Source organism: Grus americana, chromosome 2 (assembly GCF_028858705.1).
Source record: "Grus americana isolate bGruAme1 chromosome 2, bGruAme1.mat, whole genome shotgun sequence".
Classification (NCBI taxonomy): Eukaryota; Metazoa; Chordata; class Aves; order Gruiformes; family Gruidae; genus Grus; species Grus americana.
In genome coordinates this window covers 117233674-117256451 of record NC_072853.1, presented here as the reverse complement: position 1 = coordinate 117256451, position 22778 = coordinate 117233674, and the positions used below count along the sequence as shown (strand labels likewise).

Sequence of the window (22778 nt, the reverse complement as noted above, 5' to 3'; positions counted from 1 at the left end):
ATTTATTTCTTTGAAGTTTCTGGCTGGGAGGCCAAGCTGGTGTTTTATTAATGACCCCTTGCCTTTTGAAACCAGCCTTTGTTTCCAATTAGGTCCTAGCCATAGGGTTTACGTACAGGGGAAAGTGCACATAAAGTCCTATTTCCCTGAGAACAGCAGATATGAGTGGCTGTATGGGTCAGAAATGTCCAGTCCTGCAACTCCATTGAGGTTTCTGTTCAGGAACTGCTGCCTCTGCGGCCTTCTGGGGTTGCCATGCCCATCTCTGCCCATCCCTGGAGAGAGCATCAAGTGCCTGAATCCCCTTTCCTGGCCTGAAGCTGTGGACGTCCCTCCTTCCTCTACGAGCACTTTTAGTCTAAGGCACCCTGAACCTTGGGAGCACATGGAAATGGAAATGAGAGGTGATGTGGAACTGTGGAAAACTGCCTGGAAAGGGAAGATCTGGATCCTAAGGGGAATTAGATAGGTAGGTTACAGCCCAATAAATGCCCTAAATGAGCATTGCTGCAATAAGCAATCTTGCTGTATTTATCCTTGCATTGGTTCAATTTTGCATGGCTCCCTAGTGAGCCAGAGAGGGAAGTGATACAGATGAAAACTATTCAGTGGAAGAATCCCAAATGTATGGAAAGAGCAATGTAGGAGAGGGCACAAGGAGTGGTGGAGGGCAAGTTTGCGCCCGTCAGAGTGCCACTCTTTGGCAACTTTAAGAGTTCAATAAGCAACATGAGATGAAGGCGAGAGACACGGTCTATGTTATCTTGCCACTACGTGGCAGAAACACACTGATATTCTGCTCACCTATCCTCATCCCCTGTCACATTGTCCAGGTCCTATCCTCTCCATGTCCTGCTGTAATACAGCTTTTTGTGTTCTCAGGTGGTTGTTTTCTAATCCAGAACTATCCAGAGCCAACAAACTCAGGGTCTCCTTTAAGCCCATGGTGTCTCTGACCAAGCAGATGATGGTAACTAGAAATTCCCACTTCCTCTACAGATCGTCTCGCACATGTCAGCAGCTCCCCATCACTGCCTCTGCCATCCCCAGTCACAGGAGCCACTTGGCTACATTTTGGATGCTGCTATGGCCTTTACACTTTTGTTATCAGGAGTTATTTGGGCTCTTCTCCTTCTGCGGCACTGCCTGGCAGCACCTCCACCCCTCTTCAGCCCTCCTGGGGGAAGCGAGCAGGGAGGGTGCCCGGGAGGGTGGGAGAGAGCAAGAAGCCAGTGAGGGGCACTGGCTGGAGGGAGCAGCAACTGGTCCTCCCTGCAAGCCCTGTCAGCACCCTCGCTGGAAGCATCACCTCTGTCACCACCTGGCAGGGCAATTCCTATAAAAGCCAGTGTTAACCGAGCCTTCGTTCTCTGGCAGACACCGACACTCACAAAGCGAGACAAGTGGCAGAGGTAAAGTTTGCACAGATAGTCCCGTAAAAAGCATCACCTGGTGCTGAATAGTGTCGCCAACTTAAAGCATGGAATTCCGACCCCCTAATTCTGCTCATTATCATCCTGAGTTAGCGTTAACATCATTGGCATCAATTTTTATTGGGGAAAAACCCCCACTATCTAGTATTTTTTGTGATGCTATGGTGCAGGATATTGTGAATGTGTACATTTTTATAAGAATTAAACAACTTGTGATTTTAACACATACATTAGCAGCATTGGTTAAGCTGTACGATCAGGAGGTAATGTGTGTAAACACATGGTTAATTTTTTGAAAGTCTTGACAAATTCAGATACAAAATGCTTTTCATTTATATGCATATTTGCAGGAAGGACTTGCTTAACTTTTTCAGCACATAGTCATTTTGTTTGTTAACAACTTTATTATGACAGAAGGGTTATAATATAGTGTTACAAAGGTACGCAGTGCCTACGGAACACATGCAAGGTATTTTCTTTCACTAACAATGTTGTTATAGAAGGAAACGAAAAATGTGCCATTTTCCATTTTCTCTTCTGCTGCAAGGAAAAACTGGTTTGTTTGTGTGATTTTAAAACAAATCTGGATCAGAGAAGTTTATTACTTTCTTAACAACATATAATTAACTGGTAATGAACTACACATTCAAGTTGACTCCTTCCATGTTATGAAAGTCTCCGTAGTTCCACCACTACTGTGGAATCTGGCTGGTAGTCGTCTTCATCTTTACTGTGATCCTTTTGGGGCAAATGCCTTCTTGGATAGTTTTTTCTCAGTTCCACACACCCTGCAAGCTTTAACATTTCTATCTTAACAGATGTGATCCAGGCTATTTGCCAAGGGTGGGCCGTGTGAGCACCCCCACATCTCACTTGTGTTATGAACTTCAGTGATTTCCAACTTCTGGTGTTATACAGCATTACTCAGACTCTGACCTGAAAAAGCTTTCTCGTAATCAGACCTCCCAAGAGATATACAGGAGCTTGAAGCAAGAAGGAAGTCAGGAAAAAAAGACTATAGAAGAGACGGGATCCTTTAAAGTAACCGTCTTGGTGGGACCAAAAGCAACGAGCATAGCGGCAAGATTGTAGAGGTACAGCAAGGTCAACCAATCGTTATTCGATTGCTGTCTGATGTGCAAGAGATGTTGAAGGTGAAGTAGAAAGGAATGGAAAGATTCAGAAGTATGAAAAGGTGAACTTCAACAGCATCACGAGGAGAGACTATCACTGGAATTCTACCAGCTGATAACCTCTAATTTGTCAAATGATTAAAATATTATCCCACTGACTCTAGATGAAAAAATGTGACCTTATGCAGATGGCAAGAAGAAGAAAGATATATTAGCCATTGCTGTCTTGGGTTATAGTAGTCAGAGATTTATACTCTTTTTTTGGGGACAGGAGTAAAGCAGCTGAGCTATGAAAGCCTGAATGTCTTTCACAGAATTATTTTGCTGAATTTTTCCTCTTTTCTAGTGGAATTCAATTCTTTCTTCAGAGATAACAACTGACAATACCTCACTGAGATATAATAAGCTTTTTAACTACACCAGGTTTATTAGCTTTTTCCATCCCTCCAATCCAAGCAGTAACATTTTAATTTCTTCTACCAGTACAGGGTACTAAATTTATAGAATTGATTTCAAGCTAAAGATACTGTAATTAGTTATAAACTTCAGAATTGCACAAAATCACCACACGATAAAGAAAAAATCATTGTTACCTTGGAGACCTAAAAAATTTGACTTTTTAAAAGAAGACAACTGCTGTCTGAATGATCCAAATAAAATTATCTTCACTGTTATTTTTTTTTAATTCAACAATTCTGTAAATAAAAATACAGGCTTTTGTCTGAACTTACAATGTTCATTTCAGTAACAATGTGTAATTTTTGTTGTTGGAGACATTTTCATAATGTGGGAAAGAGAACAAAACTCTTTTCTGCTGCAGTGATACCATCTCCAAAAGATGATTTTGAGTAAATATTTCAAGAAACAACTATTTATTGTTGGTTTATTTTTAAAGAGTTAGAAAGTTACGCTTGTCTTTAAGTGCTGGTTTTGGCTGGGATAGAGTTCATTTTCTTCACAGTAGGTAGTATGGGGCTGTGGTTTGGATTTGTGCTGGAAACAGTGTTGGTAATTCAGGTATGTTTTAGTTATTGCTGAGCAGTGCTTACACAGAGCCAAGGCCTTTTCTGCTCCTCAGTGGAGGAACAGACCTCCTCAGGAGGAACAATAGCTTCCCTGATATTTTATGAGAGCTTGTGAGGAATAAATAAGAAATGTATGTGGAAAATTATATAGATTTTTATGTTTCAAAAATCTGTACCTTATTCTGTAAGAAAAACAGCTTTTCTATCTGCGTTTCTACATACTTTTCAAATTCTCTTGAGTCTCCTCCTAGTGCCTTCGACTTGACAAACCTTGATGTAACAAGAGTAAGACAGAAGAGCCCATGCCCTTTACTCCCTCTCCTCTAGGTGCATCCGCAAGTCACTAGGTAGCACCGTGAAGAAATCCCAGAGGTAACCTTCCAGTTGACCAGCTGAGACACTGGAGGCAGTTCACCCCAATATTTTGAGGAGCAGGCATGCAGTGCCCTGCACGAGTGCGTTGCGCTGTTTCCAGCGCCCACCGTGACTTGCTGAGGAGGGGGTTTGCCATGCCTGCCCAGCGCTGTGCTTTGCCAGGTCCAGGTCCACGCGTGCTGCAGGAGGCTGATGCTAGCAGCAAGACAACCTGCTGCGCAGCATGCCCACCTTTTGCTTGAAGAGACGGCTTCCACTCAGCACAAACGACAGCAGGTCCAGGCAGCTGAGGGCAGTCAGGCTCAAAAAAACTTCATTGTAGCTTTCTAACTGGTCAAAATCACTCACGTGCTGTATGTAGTAGGCCCTAAAGAGGTGATAGGGAAGGAAGCAAACTATGATGACGCAGATGAAAATCAAGTTTTTCACCTGGGCCCAGAACTCTTGGTGTGACCAGACAGAGGTGGAAAGTTTTCTCGCCACTTTTACCAGGATGAAAAGCTGCAGGCCCAAGAGGACACAAGTAATGCAGGCGACAGCTACAATTATGGTGTAGTTCAGGGCTTTCACGCCCTCCTGCCGTAGTTCTTTGTGGAACTTAAAGCATGTTGTATCATTGTATGGGCCTGAGCGTCCGTACTCAAAGCACAAGACTGGCACTACAAAGACCATGACAAAGACCCACACGGCAGCGCTTGCCGCAATGGCGTGCAGCTTCCTGTAAAACTCCACCTTGTCCTTCCATTTAAAGAAGATGAGCCACCGGATCACCAGCGTGATCACGTAGAACAGGAAAGTCAGGTACATGTGGATGTGCACCATTGCACTCACTATTTTGCAAAATGGCATCTTAAATACCCACTTCTTGTTGACATAGTAGTGCAAGCGAAAGGGCACCGTGAAGAGGAGGAGGCTGTGCACAACAACCAGGTTAATGATGGCTGTAGTGGTCACGGACAAAGTGTTCATCTTGACCAGCACAAACAACATTGTGATGGACCCGATCCCACCTCCAGCAAAGGCAACTGAGTAGGCAGTAATCAGTATGGCACTCGTGGCGTTGGTGTGAGTGAAGGCAGAGGAGGAGTCATTGCTGTTCCTGTTCTCTTCAATCATGTTCCAGAAATCTTCCTTGAACATATTCTGGAAATGAAAGAATAAATAAAAGCTAAGATAAGGTAGGAATGAGAGAGCCCAACTGAAAAGCCAGAAAAGATTTCCACCTGGATCTTGATTGAGGGATAATCCACAAATCTCACAGCTGGCACAAGCTGTAACCAGTAGTTTTACCCAAACTCCTCCAGCCTAGAGAAAAATGGCTGAGAAGGTTGAGCAGAGAAGCTGTGTTAAGACATTGCTAGTCATACCCTTAAGAACAAGCATGAGTTAGTAATATGTGGGAAGAAGAGATCCTTAGGGAAATGACATGATTGTGGTGGTTTCGAGCTATCTGTGTCCTTAGTGCTCCTCTCTTCTGAGCATCTGCATGGCTTTGCAGTGAAGATCAGAGCAATTGTTCAGATTCTGCTGCTCATTCATCAGTTTGTTTATTTGCAACATAAATCTGCCCTTCCCAGAGCCAGATAATAACCATATGTTGCTCTATCAAAGCTACAAATTTTGTTTGTTACTGAGAGCTGAGTTTTGCACACATTACAGTCAACTCTTTCTTCTCTGTGGACAGTTTATCTGAGTAAGGGATTAAACACCATGGATACCCAGGCTCCATGGAGATCCTGCTCAGATCCTGCCAGACCGAGTAGCGTGGGCAGTGCTGTCCTGGTGCTTAGGGCCATTTAACATCTAATATGTGGTAACTGGGTGTTACAAAACTGGCTGTTAGAAAATGTTAGGAAAGGACATCCTGGGTTAGTGCAAATAAGCCTGCCTGGCCTGAGCTGAGGCTAGATGAAAGTTAATAGCAAGTTCAGTAAGTATGCTATACATTCTTAATATATTACTGTTTCAAAGAGAGATTAAATATAATTATTATAATTCTAAATGTAACTTCTGGTAGGATTTTTAAGTACTACAAGATGATGTGGGAGGGGAAGAGTTCAGGTGGATTGTTATCCTGAAGCATGTTTGCATCTATGAAAGTATCAAGAGGATCTCCACAGTGCAGTCACAGAAAAGAAGCGGGGAAAATTGAACAGTGCTGGGCTCTGTACTATCCCAGTTGTACTGCTACTGCTACCTGAACTGTAATTTAAAACTGACTCTGATATGTCATTCATTCCACCAGTGAATCCCACAACACAAGAGGGGAGTTTCTCCTCAGTGAGTTTTTGCAATTTTTCTTTTAATACTGCAGTGTTGTTAACTTCACAAAATAGTTCCTCTCTTTGTACAACAGGTTTGTTAGCTTATTTTCATTTGTAGGTGGCACATACTACCAAAAGTTGGGAGGGGAAAAAAGTTCTTTAGCACTTCTCTCTTTTGTGGAAAAGAGGAAATACCTATAACAGCTTTATAAACCAGTTTTGCTCACAGTGGGGAATGACTATCTGTGACGCATGTCAGATATTTTTTGTTACTTAGCGATATTTCTAAGCATTTTCCCCTATAGTAATCAAGATCTCTTTATACATTGAAAAGTCATTTATTCTCTAGCTATCCCAAAGCATCTAAGACTCCAGATATTTTACTGTAATTGACATAAATACAACTGCCATATGTCAAATTGACGTGTTGGTTGTTGGCACTTACTGAACTTTTCTATTTGAAACTGCATTTCAGAGTTATATGGACAACTAATTCCAGTGCATCATGAGAAGAAAAATGGGTTGTGATGAAAGAGCTTTTTCTCAAAGGCTCTGCTGATTGGCACACTGCAGGTCTTGCATCAGAAACCATGCAAGTTTCTTCCAGTTCTGTTTTCGTTTCTGAGACATTGCATTTCAACCTCACAACCGTGCAAGCCAGAAGGGATTAGTGGTCATCGCTAAATCCCTTCATTGTAAGATTCTGCAGGAAATCTCTTTTTCATTAATCTTCAAAAAAAAAAAAAAAGCTACCGGCAGCTACAATATGAGTTTATCAGCTCCCCAATACTACAGGCATCCCACTGAAATATTGCATGACAGAGTATAGCATGACATGGGGTGTGTTTCACAGAGGAAATGCTGCTTTCTCATGAAATGAGGTTTTCTATTGTACTGACATTCACATAGCTGTAACCTACTGACCTCGAATACAACTAGCAAGTCCTCTGGTCAGCATTTAACAGGAGGCACATGGAATGAGAATGAATGCAGGTCTTACAAGAGACTAATTAATTATATGACATAAGACTATATACTGAACCTCACTGGAAATGTGAGCTATAGAAATCTCCAAGAGCTGGAAAATATCTCACAGCAGAGGAGGAACAACAGAAAAAACCACTGAGACTGTTATCAAGCTATCTAAGAAATGGTCTTCCCCCATGCTGCTTAGTCCCTTGCCAATGTCAGCTGGTATAAGCTCTTGCCAGCTGTAACAGCATTGCTTCAGTACTGAATCCAGCTTGCTTAAATCTAGCTTTTTACACTATATTATAATTACCTTGCATTTTACAGAGTGGCTGTACCCTGGTCACAGAGTTACAGTTCAGTTTCATCCTTTCTTGCCTCCTCCCCACGCACACCCCAAACCACGTCTGAAGCACCAAGTTGCTCCTTCAGGACAGTACTTAGCAGCTTTGCCTCACCCAGGCAGCTTCCCTTCATGCACAATAATGTTAGCTCTTGACATCTGTAAGAACATAAGGAGCATGGAGAGGACTTACCTCATTGTGCATCCAAAGGCAGAGAGTTTCTCCTCAAGGAGGTGTTCTTGTTGCCATGCCTTCCTACCCCCTCTAGCTACTGCCAGTTCAGTGATGATGCTCAAGTTTTGGAGCAAGCTTTGGTCTTCCTCTGTGTTAAACCTCTCATCGTTTGGCTAAACTTCTGCCTGACATGTGCTTTGTACAGCAGTGAAGCAATGATGGACAACCACTTCATTTGAATGCCACAGCAGTTAAAGATACACCTGCTGGTGCCAAGGGTTTGGGGACAATTGCCAAAATAGCTGTGTTTTACTGCCAAGAGGCCAGATGCTGGGTTCTTTCAGAAATATGATCAGCAAAAAGATTGTCATGCATTCAAGATTCATCAATTATCATTGCGGATAAGGCCATCACATTCATTTCCTGTGACTTTCTGTGCAGGACAGCCCACTGGACCTCCCTGGACTGCTCTCTTCAGACCAGAGCATGCAATTTATGAAAACAATTCAGTCTCTAAAAATTTTCCCAGTAAAGAATATTCATTCTAACCTTCAGGAACTTGTTTCTCTTTTATCGTACTGTTAATTATCCTACTTTTTTTTTTGTTTTGTTTTGTTTTGTTTTTTAAGAAAGGGTGAACAATGTTTCTGACAGAATTTGTACAACCTTAGCTTCCAGGCATAGTATGTGCTTCTGGTTTTGCCTTCAGATTCAAAAATCCTTTGTCAAATTTTGGCTTTCCCTATAGATACCTGGAAATAAGTAGAGATAAGATAAGATACTAATTTTCTCTTCATCCCAGTCTTGTGGCTCCTCCCTGAACTGCCTCCATCAGCATTGTGCTCCTATTTGGTTCTTAGATGAAAAACTTTGCATTTGGCAGTGGTAAAATGCATGTTGCTAGTTTCCACCTGATTTAGCAATCCAGATTAGCCTGTCACTGGTTTGTTCCCTTCATTGCTTACTATTTTCCCAACCAGGTTCATCAGCCTCCATTATGTTACATCAATATTATATCAACTTATTAAAAAGCCTGAAAAAACTCATTTGTGAAAAACAATGACACTCTTCCAATCTCCGCCAAACAGTGAGCTCTACTCTCTGTATAAGACGCATTTGCAAAATTTATAACCCCTATATACATCTGCTGAGGGACTGGCAAGCTTCACACAGATTTTCATATATGTCCTGGTTTTGACTGGGATAGAGTTAATTTTCTTCCTAGCAGCTGGTACAGTGCTGTGTTTTGGATTTAGGAGGAGAATAATGTTGATAACACACTGATGTTTTAGTTGTTGTCATGAAGTCGAGGACTTTTCAGCTTCTCATACTGCCCTGCCAATGAGAAGGCAGGGGCGCGCAAGAAGCTGGGAGGAGGCACAGCCAGGACAGCTGACCCAAAGTGGCCAAAGGGATGTTCCATACCATATGACATCATGTTCCCTATATAACTGTGGGGGGAGGAGGAGCGGAGGGGAGGTAGATGATCTAAGGGTCTTGCAGAGGATCAACTTTGGGTGGTGAGAAATTGTGCTGTTCATCACTTGTTTTGTATATTATTTTTGTTGTTGTTGTTGTTACTATCATCATCTTCCTTTTCTGTCCTATTAAACTGTCTTTATCTCAACCAACAAGTTTTACTTTTTTCCATTTTCAGTTCTCTCCCCCATCACTGGGTGGCAGGGAGTGAGCGAACGGCTGTGTGGTTGTTTTAGCTGCTGGCCGGGTTAAACCATGACAATGTGTTCCAACAGTTGGGTTCTGCAGAAGAACCATTTGCAACCTGCATGCACCCAACTGAGAAGTTTCATTTGAATTTGGAGGGGGAAAAAAAGTTCAATTCAAATGAAAGATTTCTAATTTTGACAGACTTAATGAAATGGAAAAATGAGTGTTTGTCAGAACTGACACTTCTGCATTGAACTATCCTAGGTTGGAGGCAGTGCAAAATACAAATATTTTTTAACAAAAGGCTGTTTAAAATGTGCATTTGTTTCACAAACATCCTCATTTAGTCTCAGAGATGCTTTCTGTTGAGGGCATTGTAACTGCTTTTCAATTTGCTCTAATTCCATGCTGTGTTATGGTAATGTAGGCTATGCCACTAGAATAATTGCAGAATTCTCTTCATTTCAAAATAACCATACACACCTGAAGTTTGAAGTATAAATGTCTGCTTAAAGGAAAACATTACAAATTAAAAATACGAAATATCAAGTGTGTGTTTACATTTAGATATTAACTTTTTTCCAAACAACTTTCAGTGATTCCTCTAAGTCATTCACTAGCTCATTGACTCCTGTCTTGTAGGCTGTGTCATCATTACACTGATACTTTTTAATTTAAATCCAGTCTGTTGAAGAACAAATGGAAAAACATGCTGAGTTAGTCCTCTTTTGTTTGAGATTTTCGCTGCTTTTACACAAAAATGCAAACCATGGAACCTTCCTAAAAATAATTATTTACCATCCTACCTGCACCTTATCAAAGAGAACAAATTTACCCTTCTGGTCTTTACAGAGATTGTATGATACAAAACACACACACAAAGATGGATGAAAACAAAATGAACAGCCTCCCAATTTTAGGAGGCAGCGGAGAACTGCAGGATAGCAATATGAAAAAGGATGAAGCAATGTTTTCTTGTACTAGGAAATCACAAACAACAATGATGAAAACAGTTCTGCAGAAAAGCTTTAAAACGTGTTCAAAATAAAACAACTTGACAATTGGATATTTTTTTTTCTAAAGTTGCAAACTTTTTTTTTAAAAGCATTGCAAACCAAGGCTTTTGTTCATTCTGCGTGTACTTATAAATTAGAGTTTATCTCCACTCTTCAAGTGTTGTTTTCTTGGCTCTTCATTTTATGTAAGCTCTAAGAACAAAAAGCAAAACACCTTGCATTTTAGAGTCATTGCCTTACTTCAAGCCTATGATGAAGCAACAACCACGAGCCCCAGCTGCACGAGGGCAGAGCTCCCCATAAGCACACAACCTCAGGAAGACTCTTAGTTGCATTCCCAGTGAGGAGTTCATGGGGAGAAGAAATGCCCCCCTGGCTTCTATGTTACTATCCCCTACCAGTCATCCGATGTCCCATCAGAACAGCTCGTTGGTGAATTTAACACGGGATCCCCTAATTTGCAGCTATTTCTTAGCCATAGGATGTCTTCAAAGCCTCCCATTTCTGAACGGTCACGTTCTTGTACTGCCTAAACTGATCAAGATATAAGCCCCACGGATCACAAAGACACTCATTTGGAAAGGTTATTCCCCAGAGTAGAAAGGATCATTTGAAAGAGTGTTTTGAGAAAACAGGGTAGGACAGGAGCAAAATACAACTTATATTGTAACTAAGTGCGGGTTTGGATATGATTAAAGTATAGACATCAAAATGTATGGGACGGAACAAAGCTCACCCTAAAGCTCCGCATGGTGTCTCAGCCCTTCTTTCTGCCAGGATTGTAGCTCAGCATCTCGATCTCTTGGGACTCAATGCCATTGCTTCATTTGTACAGTGCTAGGCAAAACGAAAGTAGACTTTATTAAAAACACATTAGCCATGTCAGTATCAAAGGATCATCAGTGGCGATGGTTGCTGTGTGGTGTGTGTGGTAAAAGTTGTCTCACGGAAGGGCAGAGTCTCTGTCAGGAGTCTGTGCAAGGTCAGTTTTGCCCTCCTGCAGGCTTAACTCATTTCTGCCAGAACACACAGTTATGTTTGAGTATAATAGTTTTGAAAGCAATGGTATTAACATTCAGCATTTACATTTAATCTTACATAAGAACATTTTAACTGACTACATCCTGTTGCCTCACATTTGGTTAAAAGAACACGATGGACATACTGTTCTGTGGTAATTCACAACAGATTGGTATGTGATGGAGATCGTCTTTTTGCATTTCGCAATTCTAACAGTGGCTAACAGCTAAAGAGCTGTTCAGTAATAACGTTTAGTTCTCACCCAGTACCTTTCTGCAGTTGATCTCAAAGCTCTGTTAAGAGGCATACATATCAGTCTCCCCATGCTACAGCTAAAAAGGTGAAATCTCTGTGGCAAAGTCAGATATAAAGCTAAGATATCCTTAAATCAAGTCTGGTACCTTCTCAAAGTAGTCATGTTGTCTCGGCTTCTTGTAGGTCTTTTTCTAGAATAAATATATCCCAATTAATAGTGGGAAGAAAGCTAAGATATCTTAAAGACCTGCAGGCAGCATCTGAATGTGTTGGGGTTTTTTTAAGTTAAATAATATCATTGATATATATATAATAAGTTAATGCATACGTTAATATGTGTAATATTGTTGATATATATTGTTGATACCTATAATAATTATATAACATAGAAGTTATATAATATTGTTGATAAATAATAATGTTCACAAATAGGGCTTTCCAGGTTGACTTCTTCCAATATGTTTGCATTCTGCAAATCTTCAATCCTTGTACTGACCCAGGATTAAAACAGATATTGAATTCCCAGAATATGGTCTGGGACAGACATCCTCATTCTCTTTGTTCGCCTCTAAGCTGTAGTTAGTGTCAAGCTCTAGATAGGTATAGAAAGCTTAATACACACAATTGCAATTCATTTTCACTGCTAAATTGATGCAATTTTGCCCAAGATTTAGCAACAGTGCGTATAATCTCTGGAGTATGTTTCTCTCACTGCAGTTCAAATAATAGATTCCAGACTGGTATGTTTAGATACTCACCAGGAACGTACTGAGGTGGTGGCAGAATGTGATTATTTTAGAACATCACACACCAGCTGAATTTAAACATGGGTGCTAGAAGTGCACATATTTTGTAAGTTTTGAGTAACTGCTGATGGTCTTAGCAATACCCCAAAATCTAGAAGTATGATAGTAGATTTGCACAGTATCATTTTATTGCCTGGATCAGACCTTCACCTAGTTCGAATTTTCATTATAGCAACAGTTTTGTGGGCCAAGGCTGTTTAATAATAATTCAGAGTCTGGCCTAGATTTCAAGGACTACTTGTCCTGAGATCTGAGTAGCATCGAGACTCCTTTACTCTGGATTGCATGAAAGGTCCTTGAGAAAAAGAGAACTGTGTCCTTTATGCTCAGGCATAATACATGCTGTTAGTGATTTTTTCAGCTGTTCCAAACCCAGAGATGTACACAGAATAACCATGGCAACCCAGGTGTTTTGGTTTTCTACATTTATTGCACCAGGACTCAAGGATTTGGAGTGCTAATTCACATGTGGACCATATAGGGTGGTAGGAGGTATGCAGGTATGGTGGATGGTGGTTGGGTCTTCTGGAAAGCTGCTCTTCTCTTTCACTTACATAGGTGGCAGAAAGTAAAAATTAAGATCCACCTGAACACCTTAAATTCACTGTGGATAACCTGAGGGTAAAGCTGGAGTGACATTCCTGAAAACACCAGGCTGATGCTGGTAGCAGAGAATCAGGCCCCCAGAGGGGTCTCTAAACCTGTGATTGCTAAGGCTGAGCTTTGAAATATTCCCCAAAGTGCGAGGGGCAGTTATCTGAATAAATCAGCTTTGCTGGACAGTTGGTCAGACTTCTGCCAGAGAGAAAACTCTATTAGAAGTAGCAAAGTATTCCTTAATTATCTAAGTTTCTTTTACACTGGAAGAGTTAGACCTTGCTCTCCATTACATTCCTGAAAGAATCAAGACTTGAATTATTGAAAAACTACTTCAGTGATGGTCTTTAGCCTTCTTTGTTCCTTGTATATATTCAGATCGATCACGTAAACTTCTTTTATATTAAAAAATATAAGCCTGTTTATACCAGCCAAAGCATTGTCCCATAGTTGTGTATTAGTCCCGCAGTAAGCCATGAGCCTGATTCCCCACTCTAGTGTATAATTTTAATACTGTCCAGTTCCAGTCTCACCAATGACACCTCTGATTGAGTCTGGTGGGACATCAGATCAAGGCCCTGCTTTTTTGATTTTCCCTTTGATTTGTGCCTGAATATAAAGCAGCCAATAGCAACTATGGCATGCAGACAGGTTCATCTGAAACCGCCTTCCAAAATGCTGCAGTAGAGATAATCAGGGGGCTGGTCAGATTAAACAAGGTTCAGTTTCTTGACCACTGATCTGATATAATCTATCCTTTACTAAACTAGGGAAAATCCCATATTGCCATGTATGCTTGACTGTGAAAGAGATGGTTTTAGTAGATGTACCTGTGGGCTGACCAACACCTGTTCCTCAGGCCTTTTCTTAGGATGGGTCAGAGCAGTGTCCTCAAGCAAGGGCAATGTCTGCTTCCTAGGTAAAAGGATGAGATACAGGGAGATCATCATCTGCTACATCTTGTGCTCCTTACACAAAGCCCAGATCTGCTCAGAGGCCTTCCCAGTGCCAGCTTTAGGCCTGGTCCTAGTATGTAAGACTGGCTGGATCAATTATTAAGCTGTAATTGTGACAGGTTGACTGCAATTTATCAGTAAGTAAAAGATATCAGCTGCTAATATGAATTGCTGAAAGGTAGTATGTAGTTAGAGTGAGTAACTTTTAGCTGCTACCAACAAAATTACATTTTTTACTCATATTTCTAATGTGCCTTACTATTTCAAGGACCTGAAGAGAAAGATATTAATTATCTACGAAAGGAAAAATGCTCGGTATCAACAAAAGTCAAAAACATTTTGGAGATAATAGGTTTCTTAAAATGTCTCTCTCTGGGCTCTGAAGCAGTTGCGATTTGTGGCTGTCACCCAGGCGGTGCAAGGCATCCTATGAGTGAGAAATACTGCCTGTGACACATCTGAATGAACATTTTCAAAAAGTATAGGGAGGAAAATGTGACTTGCAATTCCTCGTTTCACACATCTTTGCCCAGCAGAGATATAAATTCAAGCTCCTCTGAAAAGTGGAAATATATGTGGTGGCCTCCTCCTAGTTCCCTTTTCTAATTTAGGGGGAAAAATACCCACTTTGCAAGTTACTGTCCCTGGGCATTATTACTCAAGAGAAATTTGCTTAAAAATACCTGAGGCAGAGTGGTGTGGAAAAAGTCTGTTGCTCCTTCAGTCTGTCTCACTACCTTTCCCTCCTTGGGAAGCACCAAAAATCGCACCTCATTCCATGTTGAAGTATAGTATACCAATAAAACCACCTCAAATTTCTATTCACCTCTTACCATAATCCAGATTTCACTAGAGAAGTACTGCAAACAAAACCTAAATCCACATCAGAATCTGCTGTACTACTTCTTTAATAATGTGTGTGGGAGGGATCACAAATCTAGAAAACAACTGTTCTAACATTAATAATTTGCCCAACTTTCCCCATACCTACTTCTGTTTTCTACTGGCACTCAGCTTTGGCCTCAGTGTTTGTCACTGAGGGCGGGAGGAGCAGTCAGAACCACGTACAAAAGATATCCAGGTAGAGTCCAGTCTAAATGGACCTTTCTGAGAAGGTGTCTTATTTTTAAATACTGCACATTTCCAGTGGTCTATTACCAGCTTTCATATTATCTTGTTCTGCAGGATTTTACTAGTTCACATCTGTCGCATGCCAGTAGGTTTCTCAGGAGATAAGTCTTTCATCAGGAATCCAGCATGCCAATACACTCGTTATCAGAGCTTGTTCTCACTAGGATAAAAAAATGGATGGGGGAGCTGATTGACAAGGAGATGCATTAGTCCTGCCATAAGGATGACATTAGACTGCAGAGAATGAAATCATATATGCGGTACCACACCGATCCTATGTGCATATATGCCTTTCTGAAAAGAGCCCTCCCCTTCACCTGACAAAGCAGTGCTCATCCTAAAATTTGTTTGAAGTCTGTACTAGCCTCTCACTAATTGCCTGCTGAGGCAGGCGGCATGTTGTAAGGAAGAATATTTTTTTTAAAAAGATTACACCACAAGTCTATTGCAACTCGCCCTCAAAATGTTTACTGCAATTGCTAATACTGTTTTATTCTCAGATTGTTTATTTCATTTGATTTCTGACTGCAGAGGTAATATAAACGCTATCATTAGATGCATGGAAAAAATAATTTTCCTAATGATCATTTTCATGCTGAATATACACATACAGATATTTATGAAATTTAGTATGCTAAAATGTGTTGTCTGTGTTGGCAGAGGAACAAACCTCCCTGCGTTAATCTAAGAGTGCCTGCCTAGGAGCAGTACAGAAAGCAAAGCTTAATACCAGTACTGCTAGACTGATAATGAAAATGCTTTCCTACCTCAGTATAAACACAATGAAATACATGACATCTCTACTACAGTTGGGTGAGACAGGAATTCAGGATTCCTCCTATCTCTTTCAGAAATGAGGAATTTACTGCAAGGGAATCGTTCCATACTGCATTCATAAAGTACATTGAGTTGCAAGAGCCTTTCCTGATCAGCACAGCTAAAGATTGCATATTGGAGTGAGGCGCTGTATGCGTGTGGGTGCTCTATTCCATCAAATTCTTTGGGCTGAAATGGTTCATTTTGCTGTTAAATCTGGAGGTTTTGTTTCTGAGGTAATGATAAGCATTTGTGTTAAATTAATATCTTCAGTGCATTTGCCAAAGTGTGAAGCTAATTGTGTTAGGAACAAGCTCATTACTGATGCATTTTTTTATGACTTTTGCCTATTTGAATTTCAGCTGAAACATTTAAGGATGCAGCTAGAGAGTCCAGCCAGGAGGAGCTGTAGAAACGCAGGGTAAGGGCTGCTATTCTGGGCTGCCCTTTGTCCCACCATCCTAACTTGCTTTCTCTTAGCCTCTCTCCCTGTTTTGTGAACACAGGACTCCCCAGAAAATCTTGGGCCATGCTACTTGTGGCCATAATGCTGTTTTGCCAGTTCAAATCTGCTTATTTGGTTCTGAAGTGCCCTGTGCTGTGGTGTTGCACAGGACACCATGCCACTGGGCCCCTATTCTTTGTTGGTCTTTAGACCTCTCTATAAAAAATAGAATTCAAAACAATAAACTATCAATTAGCTTCCCTGCTTCCTTCTTTTCATTTCATCCAGGTTATTTGTTGTTCTGTACATCTTTCAGATTGCTGGAAAGCATAAGCTCCAAATGTTTTACATCATTATTCACTGTAGCTCTTATGAGCTCTTCTTAGCTGAAACCAGACTGACAGGACATTCCTGTATGATATTATGAGCCCTACAAGACAGATGGGGGGGGGAAGAGTAAAATCTTTCTGGAGTCAGTGCAGCACAGTGGGGAGCACCAACATAAGTTGGTACAATAGTGCGTGATGTAGGAGGTACCCTATGCAGGTATGAGCTCTGGTCCCAAAGCAAGATAGCCTCAGTAGGACAGTGACATGCCCTTTAGCTTCTCAACAGGATTTCTTAGACTGGTCATAGTAATATGCCTCTTTAGCCCCATTGCTTCTGGTTCTCAAGTTAGCACATGAAGCACTAATTCAAATACATCTTCACAAGAAAGATATCTCCAAAATAGCTTTCCTGTTGATATCAGTGATGTTAAGAATTTGGGGAGATTAAGCACACAGTTAATGTGTTTAATTGTGCTAATGAAGTGAAAATGATGCATCAACTCATTGAGAGATTCCCATTGCTAGCTTTCTTTTCTCTCTGCACCATCAAATCAGGACTGTCACTGAAAGTGATTCAATGATTTCTACAGCCCTCATGGTGAGACATCTCACCTTTCACTGCTAAGTATCATTACCACAATGAAAAGTGCAGAGAAAGCAATGCCTATAGAGTATCCACTCTGGATTTTCCCTTATGCCTCTTACTTTGGCTAAAACTCTTTTCTCCTTAATTTCACTTAAGAAGAAAGATTTCACTATGTTCAGTGAGCTGACAATAAAATAATGCATTCTCCAGAGCTCTTCCAAAGCTAGTTTCGGTACCTCTGCATGGCACTGCAGAAAGCCATGTGCACATCCCAGTTTGCATCTATCATGGCTGTTGAATCATAAAAACATCCAGGTCAGCGGGCACCTCCAGAGATTTTACAGTCAAACCTCCTGTTGAAAGCAGGGCCTTAGGCTGGGTTGTCCAGGGTCACATCAAACCGAGTCTTGAATATTTCCAGGAAAGGATATTCTGCCACTCTGAATTTTTCAGTGTCTGTCTTGGACCAGGAAGACCAAAGCTGGACACAGTTTCCCAGTGTGGCCTAACGGGTGCTAAGCAGAGTGCAATAATCACTCCCTTGACCTGCTGCCTGTAGTTCTTCACCTGCTGGCAGTACTCTTGCTGATGCAGCCCATGACAAGGTTCCCTTTCATTGCTGTAAGGGCACACTGCTGGCACACTCCCCAGGCAGTCAGACATCCCACACACACCACCGCTGCATGGGATTACTCTGTCCCAGTTGCGGGATTTAACAATTACCTTTGCTAAACTTCATGCAGTTCTTGTTTGCCCAATCTTCCAGTCTGTTGCAGTCTCTCTGTTTGGTGGCCCTTCCTTTCAGCATCTTTCTCCTCCCACTTTGTTGTCATCTGCAAACTTGCCGAGGGTGCATTCAATCCTGTCATCCAAATTTTTTATAAAGCTATTGAATAGTATCAGGCCCAGTACTGACCCCCAAGGAACTCCACTTGTGAATGGCTGCTGGCTCAACTTTGAGCCATTAGCCACCACCCTTTCAGCATTTTAGCCAGGTCTCCACCTGTCTTGTGGTCCATATGTCCAGTTTGTATCTTGCCAGCTTGTCAACAAGTTAAGATGACCATGTCAAATGCCTTGCTAAAATCAAAGTAGGTGATGTCCACAGCTCGCTCTCCACCCATTGAGCAAATTGTTCCATGAAGGAAGGCATCACAGAATGGCAAATAAAGTAATTGCAATGCTCTTTGTAGGATGACAAGTACTTTTCTGCTAAATAAACCACCTTTACACCAACCTCTTCATCACCTGACAGCTACTGGCCTCAGAATTTCCTTCAGACAATGCCACCTATACTGCTAGCACCTTCATATATGCTCAAAATAATCCTGATTGTGAAAACAAATACCTGGAATGAATTCTTTCTACCCTTCTTCCAAAAACTTCTTCACCTGTTTATCCTTTCCTGTAGGAGGTCAGTGAATGAAAAGAGGCAAGCTTTGGGAAATGCATAGCTCAAGTTGAGAGGCCTCATGCCATCCACTGCAGCAGAAACACCTACAATCACTTGCTTCTGCCAGGATGCAGCAGGAAGGCGAGTGTCCCACCACCAAGCCAAGAGCTTCCAGGTGCCTCAGCTTCTGAGATACAAGGCTGAGAGAGAGCAAACTGGTCAGGCCCATGTAAAGCCACCTCTACTTATCCATGCCAATGTATTTGTCACCTTTTGATGTAAATTGAGATGTAAAACCTCCCATCATCTGTGACTGCCTGGAAGGCAGACCTGATGATGGTCCGTTCTCTGTCCATGACACTTGTGTCACCCTGAGCCTGAATGGCAGCTGCACATATTTCTGGGACATGACGTTTAGGCAGCTCCAGCTGATGTGGATGCCTGCAGTGCAGCAGCCCATGCCACAAGAGGGTCCTCTACCTCAACACCAACTTCCCACAGAAGATCAGGACCCCGTTTCTTCTCTTCAGGATCCTCTACAGCCCTAGCCTTGTTTTTCAAAGCAGCTACTCCCAGTTTCGGAATGAAGATCACAATGAGCAACTGCACTTCCCAGAGGCTCTTTAAGATTAGAATAAAGTGATTGAGATGGTCCCTCTTTGGGATGGCTCTGGGGCTGAGAACCATGAACTAAGAGCCACAAGCTAAGAACCACCACGGAGCTGCAAATGCGGTGCAATTTCTCTGTCCAAGCTATTGCCTCTCTCACCTCTTACAGAAACTCATAACAGCATATTTTTTAAAAAAAACCTGAACACAACAACTTGAGCAAAATAAAATATCGTGCTGCAAAAGTTTCTGCATTTGAGTAAGGAGAAGATGGGGTACGAAACAATCTGGGGCAACTGGTTAATATAGCCACTTTATTCAACCTAGCTTTGAAAGGCTTTCCGATACTTTGTGAAGATCAGCTAGATGTTATATGAACCTATACATAATGGTAACAGGACTCCCAACTATTTTATCCCGTTATTGGTACAGCTAGCTTTTTCACTTACAAAATGGCGAGCAGAATCTTCTCGGACTCTAGTTGCTTCTGTCAATGTATTTGTAAGGCTGGTTCCTTTACATATCAAAATGAAGCACAACCCTATAGCATATAATCATGCACTAAAGCAATGCAAAATACCCATCACACTTCCTACTGCCCTAAGCATCACTTCTGAATAATGTGTGATTTTTGCAGCAGTTCTCTCAAAAAGATGAGCCTGTGTTTGGCTCACCGCCTGAAGAGCAGCAGATACCCCTTTTCTAGGGGCCAGACATAAACAGCATACTCAAAGGAGCAATGCCTTTCCAGGGGTGCTAAGAAGAGGAGGAGGTTTAAGCGCTGGTCTTGCTCCTGGTCAGCAGCAAGTATATGGACAGTTCTTGTGGAGCATCTGATGCCCTTCAAATGTGCAGCCTAGTTTTCCCTGCTAGAAGTTGTTTGTGTGCTTCAACTGATAATGCTGTCACAAAGATGAGAACTGCAATGGTACAGCTCAAAGGGGAAGGTGAGAAAACAATTCTGTTACTTTCTGTCTTCTCAGAAGGAGAGGCCTGTGGGTTCACAACAGGGGGAGAAGAAAGCTGCCACTGCTGCTACAGAGATAAAAACAATGCACCTGGTACACAACCACCCAGCAAAGTTAGGGAGTCCAAACAGACCACCACTGCGTAGTTACTTGAATACTACATACATACACCAGTCTGCATTTGGTGACACAGGTCATTTTTGCTGGTGTACCTTCTGATCACTTTTCTCTGTCCTCCAGCCACAGCTCTGTCTTGTCTGGTTTATCTGTATTACTCAGTTCATGCTTTTCTTTTCCCTCTCACTGAGAAAGGCACTCAGCTGCTCTTCCTGACTAATGAAGGAAAGCTCTGCTACATTAATAAAATGATAAAACCTGTCACCCAGGATTCCTTTTTTGCCTTCCTAATGACCTCCTTCATGCACTGAGCAGCAGGAGGACAAGGATGTAAAATTCCATATCGGAGCAGATAACCAGTGGCTAAGACAGCCATTCAAAGCTCCTCAACAAGCGGACACCAAAGCGCTTACCAGCCATCCTCGCTGAGCTGTGCAAGCATCTGAGAGCCTCAGGGAAGGTGCCCAACAGCACTGAAGTGAAGGCAAAGCTGGCGACTCTCTGACTATCGGGGGGACTTGTGATCCTCAAGCATCTGAGGTGATTTTGAAAAATTTACTCTTCATGAAAGAGTATCGAAGGCTATGAGGAAGCTAGTAGAAGCAGAATGGAAATTTCCTCCTTATTCTTTGTTTAAAGATTGACTATCAAAACTAATAATGGTACTCCTCCTGGTTTACATTTTCTTTTAATAAATTAATTTTCAGAAAGAATTATGAAAGTGAAAGCTATTGTAAAACAAGCCCAGGTGCCCTTCCTCCAATGCTGAATCCCACAACACACTTTTAACTACCTTCTACTTTGCTTCCACAGATTTCACAAAATCTGACATTCGCAACTGCTGCAATGGACTAAAAACCCAAAGCACTTTCAACTTCCATCCTATAACGTTTCCTCCCAGCTTTGCTGTAAGCTTACTTCCCACCAGGAATCATTAAGCTCCATCCAGATCCGCAGCCTTCTCATTAGTGTTTAATAAAATTTCCCTCCTCCTCTGCAAGGCGAGGGGTAAAATACTACTTACCACGTGCCTGCCCCCAGCACCTCTGCTGAGTACCTTTGCAGCACTTACCCCCAGGCTTTCCAGCAGCACAGCAGGAGACTCGCCTCGCTCTGTACGGCTCCTCAACTTTGCAGAGAAGTGCTGCTGAGGAACTGCAACTGCAACCCAGCTCTGTCTGCTTCCTGAAATGTCGCCCATTGCCCAGAAACCACAAACAGCTAACAATTGTGATTGGACGAGTTGTTATCTTCTCATGCATCAAATCTATTGATGTGTTTGGGGGTTTTATTTATTCTTGTTCTGCTCAATACATATTAAATATTTGCAGTTTTCGCAAAATGTATCTGCTTGTAAGATGTGCAAGAAAGAAAGAGGACTAATTGGATTGAAAGAGAAAAAGCACATGTGGGAGTATGCGTTTATAGTCACATATATGGATATACAGATACAGGTATTTCTCTCCTGAGGTACGAAGGACACTCAGCCTCTCAGCAGCATTTGCTCAACTGCTCAGATAACACCTCAGAGGTGAATACATCAATCTGAGAGCCATTGCAGGCACTTTTTTCATGATGCAATGGTAAAACATATGTAGTAATCCTGAAGTAGGGCAGCACGCAAGACCGAATGCTTTCTGGCACTCCTGAAATGCTTCTGTCTCGTTGTCAAACAGCAGAGTCTTCCAAAGAGATGTGAGTACCTGCTCTGCATGTGTTGTGTATACACTACAGTCTTTTTATAACTGAAAAGTATTGACTCAGGGTTTTTATAAATGAGGAGGATAAGGCATGTGAAATGAAGAAAGTTTTGGCAGGGATTTGCTATGAGATTATCATGATCCTCTTCATTATACACTGTTGGCTGTATTCTTAATTGTATCCAATTTATATATCTGCTACCAGAAATCTGGCAGAGCAGCAGAGGTACACACAATGCTATTCCTTCACCCCCTTTCATTTCTAAATGTTGTTCTTTATCAGTGGCGTAGCAGAATAGCTGCAAAACCTGGCCATGCAAGAAGCAGCAGGACAAACTCATTTCTCTTCAAAAACTTGGAAGATACAATCCCAGGAGTTTCAGTATGAATAATAAAAGTGTTCAGAATAAGGATGTTCTCTTTCTTCTAAATTAAGGGGACATGCTTGGGGACTTTTAAATCCAAAAGCTCATTAAATGCTCTGTTCTATCCCTATGTTAAGATTCTATGAGATAAAAAGCAATAGGTGGAGAAAATATAACACTATCCCTAGCAATGTGTAACTGCTCTTTTTCAGGTTTAATAAGGAAACTATTGCTCCAATTACTGGTTGAGCTTAGAAAATATTCTTGTAAGATTTTAGTGATCT

The 22778-nt window shown here is 41.6% G+C and overlaps 1 protein-coding gene across 5 annotated transcripts; it reads right to left on the bottom strand.

Moving 5' to 3' along the window:
* Positions 1–1852: 1852 nt before the first annotated feature.
* GPR141 (G protein-coupled receptor 141) lies at positions 1853–21576 on the bottom strand. 5 transcript variants are annotated; one of them, XM_054818023.1, is made up of 5 exons: positions 21502–21576; positions 13910–13994; positions 11138–11238; positions 7513–7701; positions 1859–5109 (listed from the first exon to the last, which is right to left on the bottom strand). In XM_054818023.1, exon 5 carries the CDS (start codon positions 5104–5106, stop codon positions 4162–4164), a length of 945 nt encoding a protein of 314 aa, XP_054673998.1. In that variant the 5' UTR covers positions 5107–5109; positions 7513–7701; positions 11138–11238; positions 13910–13994; positions 21502–21576; the 3' UTR covers positions 1859–4161. The 5 variants fall into 5 exon arrangements, with proteins under 5 accessions (XP_054673995.1, XP_054673998.1, XP_054673994.1 ...); XM_054818019.1 differs by lacking the exon at positions 7513–7701; XM_054818024.1 differs by lacking the exon at positions 13910–13994 and having other exon boundaries at positions 21502–21538.
* Positions 21577–22778: the final 1202 nt, after the last annotated feature.